Below are 16,144 nucleotides of genomic sequence, written 5' to 3'. Positions count from 1 at the left end.
CCTCCCCTCAGCCAGCCCGCCTTTTACGAAAAGGCTGTAGCCGCGTCCCGCTGCCTCCCGTCCTCTTCGCCCTCCGTGGCGGGCGCCTTTTCCCCGCTCTGCGTCGGCGGAGGGGCAGCCCCCGCAGCAGTCAGGGTGCTGAGGTGGACGGAGGAGCTGCCCGGGCGAACCTGCGTGTGTGTGTGCGTGCGCGTGTCCCGAGCGCAGCGCGCCGTTCTGGGGGCCCTGTCTGGCCTGAGGTGATTTTCCCGTCCCCACCGTGGAGGCCCGCGGAGCGGGGGGTGGGGGAGGGAAGGAGCGGGCCGCCCCGTCGCGCCGTGTCCCGTGGGTGCCGTCGCTGTCTCCCGGGGGAGCGGGAAGGGGGGACACGGCGTCTCCCGTTGTGCCGTTGGCGTGTAACGGTCGCTGGGAGCTGCTTCTCCTCAGGATCGCTTTTCCCCCCCGCTTAGGAACGAGAGAGGATGGACGAAGCCGCTGGGGATTTGAAGCAAGCGCTCCCCAACGTGTGCGACAGCGTCCAAGTACACGTGGAAGTTCACCAGAAACCAAGCAGGTCTCTCCGATCCGAACGTTACTCGTGGTGGCTTGTGTCTTGCTGCCGTGGGTCCTCGTGCCCTGCGCCTACAAGGGGGCACAGCGCTCTGCTCTGCCTTCACTGTGCTCTCCCATGAGTTCCCACGCAGGTGTCTCTTCCTAAGCTTGAACAAGCCCGTTCCTCTCAGCTTCTCCTTGTGCTCCTTCTCCATTATGTGATCCGCTCTCGTAATCAAGCTAGTGGCCGTATTCTGGACTTGCCCCAGTGTATCATTGTCTCTTCTACAGCAGACCCCAAAACTGCACGCAGTACTCCAGATGAGGTCTCGCAAACAGCCAGTAGATGGAAAGAACCGCTTTCCCTAACGTTTACGCTCTTGCTAGCACAGCCTACAATAAGGTTGGCCTTATTCGTAGCAGCAGCATGCTGCTGACTCGTTGCCAACTTGTATCCCCGGGTCCTTTTCTGCAAAGCTGCTTTTCATCCAGTTGGCCTCTGGTCTGCACTGTTGTCCGGGCAGTAGATGGAGAGAGGATTTCACGTTTACTTTTGTTGACCTTTGAGAGGTTCCTGTCAAACCATATCTCCAACCTGTGGAGGTCCCTGAGTGGCAGCCCTGCTCTCTAGTATACTGGCAGCTCTCCCTGCTTTGGTGTTATCCACAAACTTGCTGCAGTTGCTCTCCATCCCGTAGTCCGGGGTGTAGATGCAGATGTAAAAACAGTGTTGGTCCCAATATTGATAGCACCACCCCGCCTTTCCCTGCCCAACATACTGGCAGCTCTGCTTACTCTTTGTACTGCTAATCACAACCCTTTGAGCTGGACAGTCTAGCCACTTCATTGTCTATTTATCCAGTCCTTAGCTTACCAATATGACTATCTGGATACTATGGGAGAGTGTGTCCAAGGTGTTGTTAAAATCAAGGTGTAAAATATCCACTGCTCTCTTTTTGTCAGGAACTGGGAATGCATCACTGAAATTGCAAAATTACGTTAAAGCCTTTCTGAAATCTTAAAATGGTATTCCTTTTCCTGTAGTTTTTGTCTCTTCTACTGGAATTCTCCTTATAGCATGTCCCCGTCCTGAGGTATCAGCTGTCCTCAGACACAAAAGCATAACAGAGCTTCCAAGCTAAGTGTGCCAAATTCAATCTAGTAGCTTGACTATGAGTTTTTCTGGTTTTCCTAGTGAAACGCAGTCAGATAACATAACTGATTTCCATTCTTGAAATCTTCTAGTTGTGTCATTCCGTGTCCCCTGATATGACTGCGAACAGAGCAAATAGTATTCTTTGGCTTGTGTCTTTTAAAGCACAAATTAAAAACAAGTATCAAACTTGTTGCTTTTGCAAGCAAACTGAATTTGATAGGGTTTTTTTTCTGCAGAATGTTACGGGGGAGGGTTGAGTGGCATTTGGGGTTTTTTTGTGTGGGTTGTTTATTTGGAGGTGGTTTGGTTTGGGGATTCTGGGGGTTTTTCTTGGGGTTTTTTTTTGAGTTCTTTATTTTTGTGCGATGGAAGCTGTTTTCCATGTAGGCTTAGTGTATGAAATAAAACACTCGGATATTAGTTCATACTTCCTTATAAATGTCAATGCCATAAATAATGCTGTTTCTTTCTTGTTAGTGTGGCCAGGAAAGAAGATATCAGGATGAGTGTCTTAAAGCTGTTGAACAGACATAACATCGTGTTTGGTGATTACAAGTGGACAGAGTTTGATGATGGTTTCCTTAACAGCAACGTGCAGTCTGTGTCGATTGTGGATACGGAGCTGAAACTGAAAGACAGACAGGTATTCACAGTCAAGAATTTGCAGCTCTGTTCATATGCCAGTGAACTAGTTGAAGGTAAACGAGTGATAGCCTAAGGACATAAGCAAGGCAAGGTCTGTAGGACGATGTAGTATCTTTTATTAGGCTGACTGGTATAACCAGGAAAAGGTGGCTAAGTTTTTGGGCCTACACCCCTTGGTAAGGTCTGAAACAGAAGTAGTAGGCTTTGAAGCTGAATGCCAGCTGAGGACTGTAACTTTCGTGTGTTATAATTAGCTTTGAATGAGAAATACGATGCATTAAAAGTCTTTTTATGTCCATTCTAGCCTATTGACTTGAGCAAAAGCAGTCTTTCTCTTCATATTTTTCATCTGAATGAAGAAGGACCAAGCTCTGAAAACCTGGAGCAAGAGAATGAGGATATCATTGCAGCTAACCACTGGGTGCTACCAGCAGGTACCCGTGTGATATTTCTGGAAGGTCTAGAGCAATTACAATGAAAGAAAATCTTGGAAAGGCTAAAAGTTTTTATAGGGTTACTTTTTAAAGGTATTGTTTGTATATATTGTTTAACTTTGTCCTGTGTCAATGGAACCAATGTATCTGGACTTTCTTCTTTATAGTTTTGACTGAACTACTACAGGTGATTCCTGTTTCGTTGCTGAAAGCTAGAAACTAACTGCTAGGAAATCACAACTTTATTTTTTTGTGCATTATTCAGCTACATGCTTTTTATTGTCCTCTACATGTTGATGTTAAAAAAAAAAAAAGCTGAATGATAAAATTGGGCTTAGAACCCTCCTCCCACTCCAACTTTTCATAGCTCTCTATCTTGAGGAAATGTAGGTCCATCCTCTATTGAGGGTGGAAAGAATGATATTTTTCCTTTCATGTTAAGAAATTAGGAAGATTAATTTCTCCTCAGAATTATTTGAGGAAACAGAAGTTGTGAAACTGCTGAATTTGTCTGTTAGAAAGTAGTGTTTGCATTTTGAGAAAATTAATGCATAATTTTTTTCCATATATTTTAATTGCTCTCGTATATCTGTTCTTAATCTTTAATTTTAGTTGAGAATAATTTGAAAACTGCTTTGTGCTATAGTGGTAGATTACAAGTTCCCAGACTGATTTTTCCTAAACAGGTATATAATATGTTGCTTTTACAGCTGAATTCCATGGCCTTTGGGAAAGTCTTATATATGACACTGAAGTAAAATCACACGTAAGTTGAAAATGAATAACAATTGAAATTGCTCGAGGAGAAGTAAGAGTTGAAATGTAGCCTGTTTGATGTTTGCTGCATCCCATGGATAAGTTATTTGGAAATCACCAGCTCAAAAAACCTCTAGATAATTTTTGATAGTTACATACTTCTCTGATGTACACTTCACAAAAGAAGGCAGAACTGACATTTGAGATTAAAATCATATCTCAGATGTATATCAATATGTACTACTGTGAAGTCAGCTTTGCAAAATATCTCAGTTTCCCTGTGAAACTGGATTCAGTGATGCTTATGCCACAAATTATAAAGAATTTCTTCATATGCATTGGCTTATTTTACAGAAATTAGAAGTTTAACAGCTGGAGGTGTTTTGGTAGCAACTTAAAACTTCTCAGAAGATATTCACTGTTGCTTTAGACATAGTCATCAGCCTGCGTGAAGAAAACAATGGGTGTTCTGTAGAACAGGGTACAAATTCACTTTATTAAAATACTTTATTAAAATTTAAGGCTCATTAGTTGCTTGTTTTTCTAGAAGGGAAGAAGAAAATTGGTGGAAAAAAATAACTTCAGAGACGCATGTTGCTCTCAGCTGTAGTTGCAGTGCTTCCCTTCTACTGGCACTCTTGTTAACCTTGCAGTAAACTAACTGAGGAAACTAAGTTAATGGAAGTGTTCAACTTATTGTGTGATAGGCTAATTTCCACCTCGTCTTGTGCCATTAATTGGTCCACTGTGACCATAGCTAATGGTCATGTAACAGAAGTGGTGGGTGGAGGCTAGGTGGAAGGGAATGGGAGTTTAACTGTGTGTTTCAGGCAGCAGCTAGACAACTCATTGGTTTAGCAGTACCGTCAGCCAGCACTGTTACTGTTCATACAAGTGCACATTGAATGGTTTGACTAGAGTGAGTGCGCTCCCACTTGGAAGCTGGTTAGACATTTGGAAGACACAAAACAGTTCCATGGGGTCATTTTCTATGCAGATTCTGTGCGTTCATCAAAGGTTGCGATGATAACTGCCAGAGCTTGTAGAACTGTAATACTGTAATCTGAGATTTAGTAATTGTGATGTGAGTAAAAACCACAAGTGATTCAATTCAGTTGCTCTTATGACAGCACTCATCAAGATGTTTATCATGCTTGTTAAAAAAAAAAATGCTTCTACCTGAAGTTTTTGGACACAAATAACTAATTCATTAGTTTGTTTATAATACCATAGATAGAGTATTCTCACTTAAGTCTTTATAACCATCTATAGTAAAGCAAAACATTCCAGTGATTGTACTTCTTCATTTATAAGGTAAATATCAATTAACACATGAACATTTTTCTAAGTTATGGAACCACTTTCCAAATCATCTGTGAAATGACAAGACTATTTAATTATACTTACTGATGTACTAAATAACAGCAAGTTGATCACTGTTGACTGTAAGTGTGTGTTGGTAGAAAGAAGTGGTGGCTTTTAATGACTAAAACTAGAACTACTTCTGTAAAAGTAACTGTGATGAATGTTCATTCTTTAAACCATGGAACTAGCTGGGTACGGTTGAGTTCTACAGACTCTGAATTGGCTGCTGTGGATTTTCAAAATAATACAGACAGTGTCAATATAATATTGAAAGACATGCTGGACGAAGTTCAGGTGTTTTGCTGTTGTGTAATTGCTCCATCTTGGGCGTGAGATATTGCAGGAATACTATTGTATTGTCCTATTAACACATGGATCAAAAGCACATTACAGGTAACAGCAACAGAAAGTAATATGGTATCAGGTGTTATTATAGGTAAAAATCAGTATTGATTCACACCTGAGGTTCATATTAATTTTGTTGAAAGCGTTATCTACTTCCTAATTCTAGATAATTCTAAAATGAAGCATTATTTTTAGAAGCAAGCATTCAGGGGAGTACGTGCAATTTCCCTTATTTGGAAGGATAGCCAATCTACAAATTCCTTAGAGTAGCTGATACAAATGCTTCAGTAGGAAAGGAGGTAAAATGTGACAGAAAATACTTTGTTTAGTGGGTTGATTACAACAAACTGGACAAATGTATAGTTGTACGACATCTAAACAGGACCTGGAGTTTGAGTCTTTGACTCTCTGTGCTTGGTCAGCTTGTGTTTTAAAGACACACTGTAAGTGGGATGATGGAAAATGAATATAATTTCACTTCCTTAAAGCATTTCATTTATTCATGTAAAGTTCTGGAGCTGCATTTGTTCCCAGTACATGCTGTTCTTTTTCCTGAGGGCAGGAAGGAAATGAATTTCCAACATTTGCAGAAAGAAAATTTGCCTATGACTAAAAGACGAGCCCATTTTTTTTATTTTGTTAAGAGTACATAATAGACATAATTAGGAGATTGCTTCTGTTTGTATTTGCTAATATGTCTCTAATTTTTGTGTCTTTTTCTCTTCTTCAATTAGTTACTTGATTATGTGACGACAACATTACTATTTTCTGACAAAAATGTTGACAGCAACCTGATATCGTGGAACCGAGTTGTTTTGCTGCATGGTAAAAATTATCTGTCTTAAATCAAGTAGATTCTTTGGCCATCTGTTTATACTTTCCTTCTGGAAAAACTTGTATTGCACTTCTGTGTAGTGAAATTAGATGATCCAAAAGCAGCAGGGAAGTATTCTCTCTATAATACAAATTTAGATGAAATGTAACGTCAGAATCAAATCAATGTTCACATGTACTATGTTTTGCAGGAATTTAAATTCTAAAATTTATAATGCAGTGACAGTAGTTGTTTTTTAAATTTTCATTTTAAAGTGATATTATTGCTTTTTTGTATAAAGTGCAAAAATAATGCAGATGGTGAGAACTTTAGGAGCCATATACTAGTCACAGTTCTATTGCAGTATTAAAAAATTTGTTAGTTACGGCTTTATAAAAACTTTTGAGGAAACTGGGAAATCAATGTGTGTTGTGTTACTGTGTGTTCTATTGCCGAGTATGAAGGCAGTACTCTCGCTAATTCAGTTATTACTATTTCAGTGAAGCTGTAATCTTCAGTCAGTCCTAGTTTACTGTGGAGGTTATACCATAAACGAGATTAACATCAGCTGAATCCATTTTCTTGCAAAATGCAGCTTGCTGTTGATTAATTACAATTTTGTCATCAAGACTGGTATTAAAAAATAAAAGATCATAGTGGAAATGTTTGTTGTGAGTGTTGACTATACATAAGTTATAGCTATCAGTTTAGAAGCTGCAGAATGTTTTTGTTTGGAAAACTTTATTTCAGACTGTTAATAAATTTATGATAGATATATTTAATTTTAGTAGTGAGCTCATTATTGTGATCACAAAGAAGTTTATACTGGGAAATCTACAACTGTTGTAGTGCAAAATACATTTATGCTATAATGGCAGTAATGGCTTTGAGTGAAAGTGCTGTCATCTGGTTGACGTTACCAGTTTGTTTAGCACCCACACATCATCTCCCATACATTTGTACTCTGTTTTACTATACTTGTACTTGTCTGTTTGGAGAAAGTATGTGTGGCTCTTCCATAGGGTGTCAAAGCCAGATCCAAAAGGTTTGTCCCACAGCATATTTCCTAAGATGCTCTGGGTTGCTCCAAGGTAGAGATTTCTGGGAAAGCAGACAGCTGATCAAACTAGGCATGATGTGTTTCTGTTTTGCATGTTAGAAGAGTATGTTTCAGAAAGATACAAGTTTAAGCATAGCACTGACTTTTGAGAATGCTGGTAAGCATAAGCCCTGCTAGGGTGATAGACTTTGCTTCTGTGGCCATTGAGTATTTTAACTTTATGGTGTCTGCATACAAACTATTACACTAACTAATTGAAAATTATATAAATAATTGAATTTTATATAATTGAAAATTATATAAATTCAAAGCGCAGCTCTAGGACTGTAGCAGAGTAAGCAATCTTCTGAAAATACCCCAGTGTTCACAATCATTGTCTGCTGTGTTTTCATTCTACAATTAATGCTGTAATGAAATGTAGTTAAAGAGATATTGCATGTCATTAACAGTCTGATGCAGATTCTGTGTAATGTATGGATTTGATTTCAAACCAGGCCCTCCTGGAACTGGGAAGACTTCTCTGTGTAAAGCATTGGCTCAGAAACTGACAATTCGACTGTCATACAGGTGATTGTTTTTGGAAGTGTTTCACTTACATTTACTATTGTTAATTGTTCTTTTTCAGTAGTGCAAAGTTATTTAGTATTTGATTTCAAGTAACTGGTGCCAAGTGCTAATGTTCATAGCTCTTTTGTAGTGTGCCTGCCTAGCAACAAAACTGATCTGATAGAGAGACTGGTTAGGATATTTTAATGCCTTTTAAATTGTGTCATTATTTGTGCCCAGGTATGTAAAACAAATTCCAGTGGCAATATAGTCATTTGTTTGTGCTTATGCTGCACATCAATGAATATTAAAGGACAACAGATCACAGACTGTTGAGCCTGCTATTTATATTTTCATGCTCACAAAAGCCTGTTTTTAATAGGTAGTGATTTTGTAACCAATTTGTTTTGTACTTGGATTGTCTGAATGCCACTGTCTGCAGAGGTCAGTCTGTATATCAGATAAGTAATAAGAGTTAGTCTTAAACTTCACAGCAACTTAACAAATGTATATAAAAAAATAGTTGTTATATAAAATATTAGGTGTAACATAAATAATGTGTAAACATTGGAGTGATCTGTCTCTAGCCCAAGCTGAATTTATGATAAACATGGGCTATATAATGTGTGGTTGAGGTACTTTGTCCTAAGGATATCCATGCAGAGCTTAGTAAATAAACTTCATGCTCTTGTATGTGTTCTTGCTATACTGAACAAAATCTTACGGGAACAGAAGAATGAGGCCATTAGCATGGTAACTGTTACTTAAACTATATGTAAATAGCACCTGTTCTAATGAAGAAATTCTGACAGCAATTTAATATAAGGAATTCTAGTGAGACATGTTTCTGAAAATGACAAACTCAAAACAGGTGTTATATTTTGAAAAGTAAGTAATTTAAAGTGCTAATTCACAGAATTCCAGGGTTGAAATGGAGGGAATGAGACTTAGGGAAATCAATGATATACCTGACTTTTATTTACAATAGAGTTGATACTTCTTTTTCCCTTCTTACTTTAGGTATAGGTATGGACAGTTAATTGAGATAAACAGCCATAGCCTTTTCTCTAAATGGTTTTCTGAGGTATGTATTGATGTAGCTAATTAAGTAGACTTTGTGTTTTAGAAATTAGACTTTCTGTTGAGCTTGTTTCATAAAATAAGTGTGTGCACCTAAGATTACTCAGAATAATTGATGTGTTTGAGAACGCTTAAATAGAAGCTATATTAGCAAGTTACCTTAAAGAAACAGGTATTTCCATTTTCAAATATGGTAAGGCTTGGAAAGTTGTGTAATAAGGAAATAGTTAAACAGATGCATATGGTGTCTTTCTAGAGTGGCAAGCTTGTAACCAAGATGTTCCAGAAGATTCAAGAGTTAATTGATGACAAAGATGCTCTTGTATTTGTACTGATTGATGAGGTATGATTCTAATAGCATCGATGTACATAAAATTTAACAGAAAGTAAATTGATGGGAGGGAACTGTGATAATGCTCATTTGTAAAGAACAATAAAAGCGTATTTATGCTTTTTTGTAAGTTACATAACTTGGTGCAGAAGAGTGAATTTTAATCTTGACTGCTGCAGATTTGAGAGATTTGGGAGGAGCACAGTATGATTTAGCAGGCAAATTCCAGCTGAAAATGAAGCGAAAGCTTTCTTGGTGAACTTGCCTTGCTGCTGTGTGTTTACAAATGGAGTATTGTTTTAAACTTCAGAGTAGCCTAGATTTGTATTAATTGTGCTCTTATGTATGTTGTAAAGCTCTAAAAAGCATTATTATGGTTCAGTTCATTGTCAAGATTCTCTTCAGACTTGCATACCTAAGCAACTTAGTAAGCATGTACCTTATTAGCTTTGTTATGTTGGAATTCCTATGGGGAAGTTCATTCTAAATTCAGTGTATTCATTCTTCTGTTGTGTGTATCCCCATACCTACCCCCAGGCCCTGAAATTTGTTAAAATGAAAAACAGCCTCCATTCTGCTGTCTAAACAGGAATTTCGCACACTACAATTTGCTTCCTTGACATTCCTTTCCCTTTCCCTGTAAATTCCTACTTAACAAAAGATTTTGAAGATGAAGCTTTAGATACCAGACACAAGGATCTGAAGGTGTATTGTCTGGGTTATTTGCTTGCTGCCAGAGCTCCAAATGTGCAATCTTTTATGGGGTTTTGGTGATTTTTTTGTTGTTGTTGGTTTTTTGTTTGTTTGTTTCATTTGATTTTTTGTAGGTGGAAAGCCTCACAGCAGCCCGCAGTGCCTTCAAGGCAGGCACAGAGCCTTCAGATGCTATTCGTGTGGTGAATGCTGTACTGACACAAATAGATCAGATTAAAAGGTAAACTCATGTTATTGCAACAGCAAAAGGTAATTGACAATTTCAGGATTCCTGCTAAATCTTAATTCATACTTGGAATACTAAACCAAATTGGTTAGTGAATTATTCTTTGTTAAAGGTGCTAATTGTGAAAAGAAGTAGGAGTAATCCAACAGAATATTTTGCATGTAACTAAGTGAACAATCAAACCTACTGATGGTATACTTCCTTTAAAGCTAAGGAGAGATACAGGATAGATGGTCATGATATCTGCTTAGAGAGACAAGAATAAGATCAATGAAGAATTCATTCATTATTTACAGCTTCTGGATGTCAATTGAAAGCAGACTTGCACAACACATGGTTTAGAAGCAATCATTAATGATGCTTGGTCCGCTTTGTGTGCTGGAGTTAGTGCAGCATACTATCTTTTGTTTTATTCCTGCCACTTGCCTCCCCTTTTGGCTCATACTTGGCTCTGTTCACAGCAAGAAAGGTGCTCTAGTATTTGGCCCTGTCTTTAAAAGGTAAGTGGCTTATTCATACATAAAAGTGCACAGGCTTCATCTAAAAATAGCTATGGTTAAGAATGTTCTTTCAGTATTTCTTAGAGCAAGGAGATGTTACTTCTCTTTTAAGCTCACTCTAATGTCATCTGCGGTTAGAATGTGTCACATTGCCAGTGAAACTATATACTTTCTACTGAATTGAATTGGAAAAATGTGTAAACTAAATGTTTAAATTTACAAGTCGTCTTTTTTTTTTTTTTTTTTTGTGGCAGAAATTATGCCAGTAGGCTCTTGATAGTTAATGTATATCACTTCTAAAATAGGGGTGGAGAAACTATGGACACTTGACAGACAGCTGAAAGAAAGAGACTATGCATTGAACTAGATTGGTGATAACTGGTCAGGAGCTTCAGATTATTTAATGTAATTGCTGACAAGAGTGATGCGACTGCTTATTGCATGAAATCGTTTGAGTCATAAGAAGGAAGGTGTCAATTTGCCAGTCACAAAAGGAGATAATTCTTGTACATATGACCTAAAAATCTGATTTTATCTTGAAGGTATCCCAATGTAGTTATCCTGACTACTTCAAATATTACGGAGAAAATTGACATGGCCTTTGTAGACAGGGCTGACATAAAGCAATACATTGGACCTCCATCCACTGCAGCAATATTTAGAATATATCTTTCTTGCTTGGAAGAACTGATGAAGGTAATATTTTGAAAGCAAGACTAAAATGTCCTATTTTAATAAATCTGACATCTTAATCATACTTCCTAAATAACAAAAATACACAAATTTCATTCCTTCTGTGTATTTCCACTTTTACTGTAGAATTTAATTTTGAATGTATTAAAGTTTTTCATACAACAGTGTATAACTCTTCTTTCTAGTGTCAAATAATATATCCTCGACAGCAGCTCCTGACACTCAGAGAGCTAGAGATGATAGGCTTTGTAGAAAATAACGTGTCAAGATTAAGCCTTGTACTAAAAGAAATCTCAAGGTAAGATTCTGAAATTCTGCATATAGATATATGTATATAATGAGTTGTGGAATGATGTATAAAAGTAATTGAATTTTATAATGGCTAGAGTTCTGAAACATCTCAATTTTTTTCTGTTAGGGTTAGTGCAAAACCTTTCAGGAGACAAAAAGTGGAAGCGATCAGGTTTTGCCAACATTTCTTAGTCTCCCATCTGGCTTGGATTAGTACTGGTTCTGGTCTCCTCTGCCCTTTGAAGTCCTCTTGACAAATTGCCAGCTAGATTAGTGAGATGCCTGAGGTTTCAGTGGACATTGTGAATTGTAATGCAGTTTAGTGGAAATATCATTGGCCTTAGTTCCCACTAAGAAAGCATCTTGGAACGCCTTGCAATCTACTAAGTTAGTTTTTAGCATCGAGATCTAACTGGACAAAAGCAAAGGGGAAAGGAGTGAAGTGTAAATGCAGAGTGTTATGATTTGCTGAGTATGCTAGTAGAGCAAATAGTCTTTCACTGCAGCATAACAATTCTTGAAACAATAAAAATTATATTCACAATATTAAGCAATATTTTTTTCCAAAGTGCTGGGCCCTGTGGAACAAAATAAAATAATGTTCATAAAGTCAGAGAAGTGTGTTTTCCTTCTGTTCCTGAAGTATACAATCTTAACCAGTGAGGAGTGGAGTAAAAGCAAGAAAGCAAGTAAATTTTTCCAGGTGTAGAGGTTTGGGTTCTACATACACAGAGTGGTGCTTGGAGGAGACAGAAACATGTATCAAGTAGGTGAGGTAAAGGAAGCTGTGTGTAAATGGTGGGAAGGTGGAGATAAGCAGTAGCCGTGAGGTCCAGCCTTGAAAACAAATTTTTCAAGTCCTTCCAAGAGTGTATGGAAGGTTATGTCTGTACCATACCCTTCCAGTGTAGACATTCCCACCATATTCATGAGATATGACACAGTGATGTGAAGGGCGTGATGTAAGCGTTGGCAGGCAAATGTGACTGCTATTTCTGTACCCTTGCTTCAGCCTCCCATAGGCTGAAGTTGTCTGTTCACTTGCTGCTTCTGCTAAAAATGCTGCAAGTGACCTGCTGAATTGTGATTTGAGGTTTTCTTAGAGCAACTTATGAGAGAAACTCAGAAAAAGGAAACGTGGTCTTTTAAGAGTGGATATTTAGCATTTAAGCAGCACTATTCTCTGTTTTACTGTAGAAAAAGTGAAGGTCTTAGTGGCCGGGCCCTGAGAAAACTTCCTTTCCTAGCACATGCACTTTATATTCAAGTAAGTTTATTCTATTAATTATGTTCTGGTTTGGTTTTAAGACAGGTGGGAAGACATTTGGACACTTCCCAAAGTAAAAGATTGGGCCTAAATCCCCCTTTTAATCTAAATTGCACTGTTTCTGCAGCTTTGTAGACTGAAACAATTTTGTGCTGCCTGTAATTTAAAATGTGATTGAAGACAGGTGGGATTAACCTGTCCAACAGCATTCTACTTTTAATTAAATGTTGTGGCAGAACATCGATATTGGTTCTCTGATAATTTCCTGCTGAAAAAAACCACTCTGCCACTTTATAAATAATATTAATTCATTAAAAACCTTTTTGAAGCAAATCCACAGTGATAGTTGTTGACTCAATACTTTGCATAGCTTGATTTTGACTTTAATATGCTAGCTGGTTTAAAATAAACCTTCAGTTTTTTGTTTTGTAGCATTTTGAAAACTTTGTAACATGGAAGTCAAATATTTCCCTTAAACACTGTGATTTGTATGTAAAATATTATGTATGCCTATTGCTGTAGTGTGTCTAACAAAATGTTCTCTTATTTTCAGTCTCCCAGTGTTACAATGACAACGTTTCTTCAGGCTCTTTCACTTGCAGTAGACAAACAATTTGAAGAAAGAAAGAAACTTGCAGACTGTGTGTGATACTCTATTGTTTTATAGTTGTCTGTATTGTAAACACTGAAAGCTACATACTTTTCATACAAACTGTGCAACATCTGTGCATCTGTAAAATAAATTTTCAAAACCTTAAAAAACCCGGAATGCCTAATCTAGTTTTTCAAAACATTCTTTAATAAACAATTAAGAAACTTTACAGCATATTTTTAAAAGCCTTATTTCAAATACCAGTAAGAGGATTGTAAAGAATTCTTGCTAAAAGTCAGTTTTCATCTTTTGCAGTTATTGAAAGTGGGCAGACTTCTGTTCCTTGTTTCTTAGTCACTAACTTTCTAACTGTGCATCAGTTTTTATGCTTCTGATTTATTTCATATTTTTCATAGCAATAGAAATTCAGTCTTTGGATCTGATACTTCTGCCATAAATGCACTATTTGTTATTGCTTCTGAAATAACAAGCGTGAACTGGGAAGGATTTGAAGTGCTCACTGATGACCCAGACCCTTTATACTGACGTCTCTTTATCTTGAAATTTAATATCAAGTATTACTTCTTTTAATTACACCAGATTCAAAAGTTTAAAATAAGATACCACTTAACTGTGTTTTGTAATACTACTTTTTTGTGTTGTAGCAAGGACGTGAACCAGAGTGGACTGTGGTTTTTCACTAAAGAGAAGCTACAATGTATAAGAAAGGTTCTTTAAAATGCATGGAGTTTGGTTTGGTTTTGTTTTATAAACATGACATAAAAGTTACAAATCATCTGTGGAGAAAAATATTTTGTAGTGCAAAAGCCAGGAAATGTATGTATCCAGTTCCTAAAGGAACAGAGTCAACTTTTTATGTGGTAAATACATATCCTATATAATAGTGGTTACAAAACAGTCAACTCTTCTTTTTTTTTATATTGACAAGTATTTTATCTGCAGTCAGCTGAAGGAATGAAATGTTAGGGGAGTTTCCAGATCAGAAGCTTAATTTTTCTTAAATGAAGATGAAATAGTGAGGTTTAAGTTGATGATATCCAGTTAATGCATGCCGCCTAGCTGTTGGTATTGGAAATACACTAGTGATAGTGTATTTTGTTACTTCCTTGTTTGTATCTTTTAAATCAATGTTATACTATACATTCATGAGATGAATTATTTTGTCCTGAGCTATTTTTATTGATGAAAGCTATAAACTGTGCATTAAAAAATTGCACAGAACTTGTCAAGTGCTAGTAAGTTTTTATTATGGCATCTATATTTATGCAAAGAGAGTCTCTTTTGTTAAGCCTTACTATATATATTTTATATATAGTATATAAGCCTCATTATATTACTTTTGAAAATAACTTTTTAAATATTCTTCCCTATCCACCCCCCAAAAAAGAAGGGGGGTGGTCAGGAGAAGATTGTCCCAAATTCAGTCAATTGCAGTTGTGTACTCTATTTTTCCCACAATCATTGTTTTGGAAATATTGGTGCATGCAAGAAACTTCTTTAAAAGCCAGGTATAGGAAGACTACTGAAAGGTAAAATTTTATAGAGACTCTAGTCCATAGTGGATTTGTGGCTTCTGAAGTAAAGAGATTTAGACTTAAAATGAGTATTCATTCAATACAGGTGTATATTGTTGTGTGTGCCTGTCTTGATGATCCATGTATAGATACTGGAGTACTTCCATGGTAATGCAAAAGCACGGAATTATCTGCTGGTCTGGATTTGAGATTTCTTTAAGAACTGTAGAAGCTCCACACATTGCAAGTTCATGTGTATATGTTTCATTGAGGGTATATACATTTCCTCTGCGTTGAAAGCAGACCTCACTAGCATTGCTTGCTTGGTCTTTCTGTAGACTCATTGATCTTATCAAGGCTTATAAAAACTGTGAAGACCAGCTGTTCCTGCAGTTTACTCCTTCTCCCCTCCTCATTCCTTGATCTGAGGTGATGGCATTTTCCCCAGCCATGTAGTTTACCTTTTTCTTAGAATTTCATAGATATTCTAAGTATTTCTACTCAAACTAAGACACGCTAGTATTCTGAGAGTTGAGCAGAATTTAGAGACCATTTTTAGTATGTGCAATTTTGCTAATACATGGATTTGTGCTATGGCTGGCCATAGTTTAATCTTTTATTAAAATCCTAGTTAACTAATTCTGATGAGTGATTTATTTTAGGTGGTAGTTCCAGCAAGAAAACTCACACAATGAGGGAGGGTTACTTCTCCTTGTTTTCCAGTTGTGTGGAAAGCACTACCCTGCATAGAATGTACATTTGGGATTTTTTTTTTCTTGAGAATTTTAGTTCAACACAATTTTAAATTCTAAAGACTTTGAATCTGTATCTTTGAAGTGAATCACCTTGAACAGGTTGTATTTGGTTTGGAGGGAAGTATTTTCTGTTCCTTTTGTTGAAGATACATTCCTTTTATCCAAGAGTGCAAAACAAATTAAACTAGACAAAGAACATAAAATGCAGAGCCTTATGACAACCTAGGGATCAGGCCATTCTGCTGGAAGAGGGTGCTAGACTGAACAGTTTCTATCTTGTGTTTAATGACCATCTACTCTGAAGTACACACATTTTCGGTGCAACAAACCACATGGTTGTATCAGGCCCCATGGAATCTTGTTTAGCCTTTTTGTGCAAACAGGTAACAGTTTTATTTTAATGAAGGCAGACAAAGAATGTTTGTGCTCTGCTTGGATTGTCTTATAGATTTGCAGGACTGCTATAAGGAAGGACACATTGGATATGGAGAGTCCTCAGAGGAACCTT

The 16,144-nt window shown here is 37.3% G+C and overlaps 1 protein-coding gene across 1 annotated transcript; it reads left to right on the top strand.

Moving 5' to 3' along the window:
- The first annotated feature begins 9 nt into the window (after positions 1-9).
- Positions 10-14,627, top strand: TRIP13 (thyroid hormone receptor interactor 13). Its single transcript, XM_069809282.1, has 14 exons — positions 10-239; positions 450-553; positions 2,165-2,330; positions 2,637-2,766; positions 3,477-3,532; positions 5,967-6,057; positions 7,601-7,673; positions 8,673-8,736; positions 8,989-9,075; positions 9,891-9,997; positions 11,046-11,199; positions 11,382-11,494; positions 12,685-12,754; positions 13,308-14,627. The coding sequence occupies exons 2-14, from the start codon at positions 462-464 to the stop codon at positions 13,401-13,403; spliced, it is 1,299 nt and encodes a 432-aa protein (XP_069665383.1). The 5' UTR covers positions 10-239; positions 450-461; the 3' UTR covers positions 13,404-14,627.
- Positions 14,628-16,144: the final 1,517 nt, after the last annotated feature.

Source organism: Haliaeetus albicilla, chromosome 21 (genome assembly GCF_947461875.1).
Source record: "Haliaeetus albicilla chromosome 21, bHalAlb1.1, whole genome shotgun sequence".
NCBI lineage: Eukaryota > Metazoa > Chordata > Aves > Accipitriformes > Accipitridae > Haliaeetus > Haliaeetus albicilla.
This window is presented reverse-complemented; position numbering and strand designations above follow the sequence as displayed.

Coding starts and splice junctions, on each gene's coding strand:
- TRIP13 (XM_069809282.1), top strand. CDS start 462: ATGGACGAAGCCGCTGGGGATTTGAAGCAAGCGCTCCCCAACGTGTGC. Junction 3,533..5,966: donor ACACTGAAGTAAAATCACAC/GTAAGTTGAAAA, acceptor TTCTTCAATTAG/TTACTTGATTATGTGACGAC. Junction 8,737..8,988: donor TCTCTAAATGGTTTTCTGAG/GTATGTATTGAT, acceptor GTGTCTTTCTAG/AGTGGCAAGCTTGTAACCAA.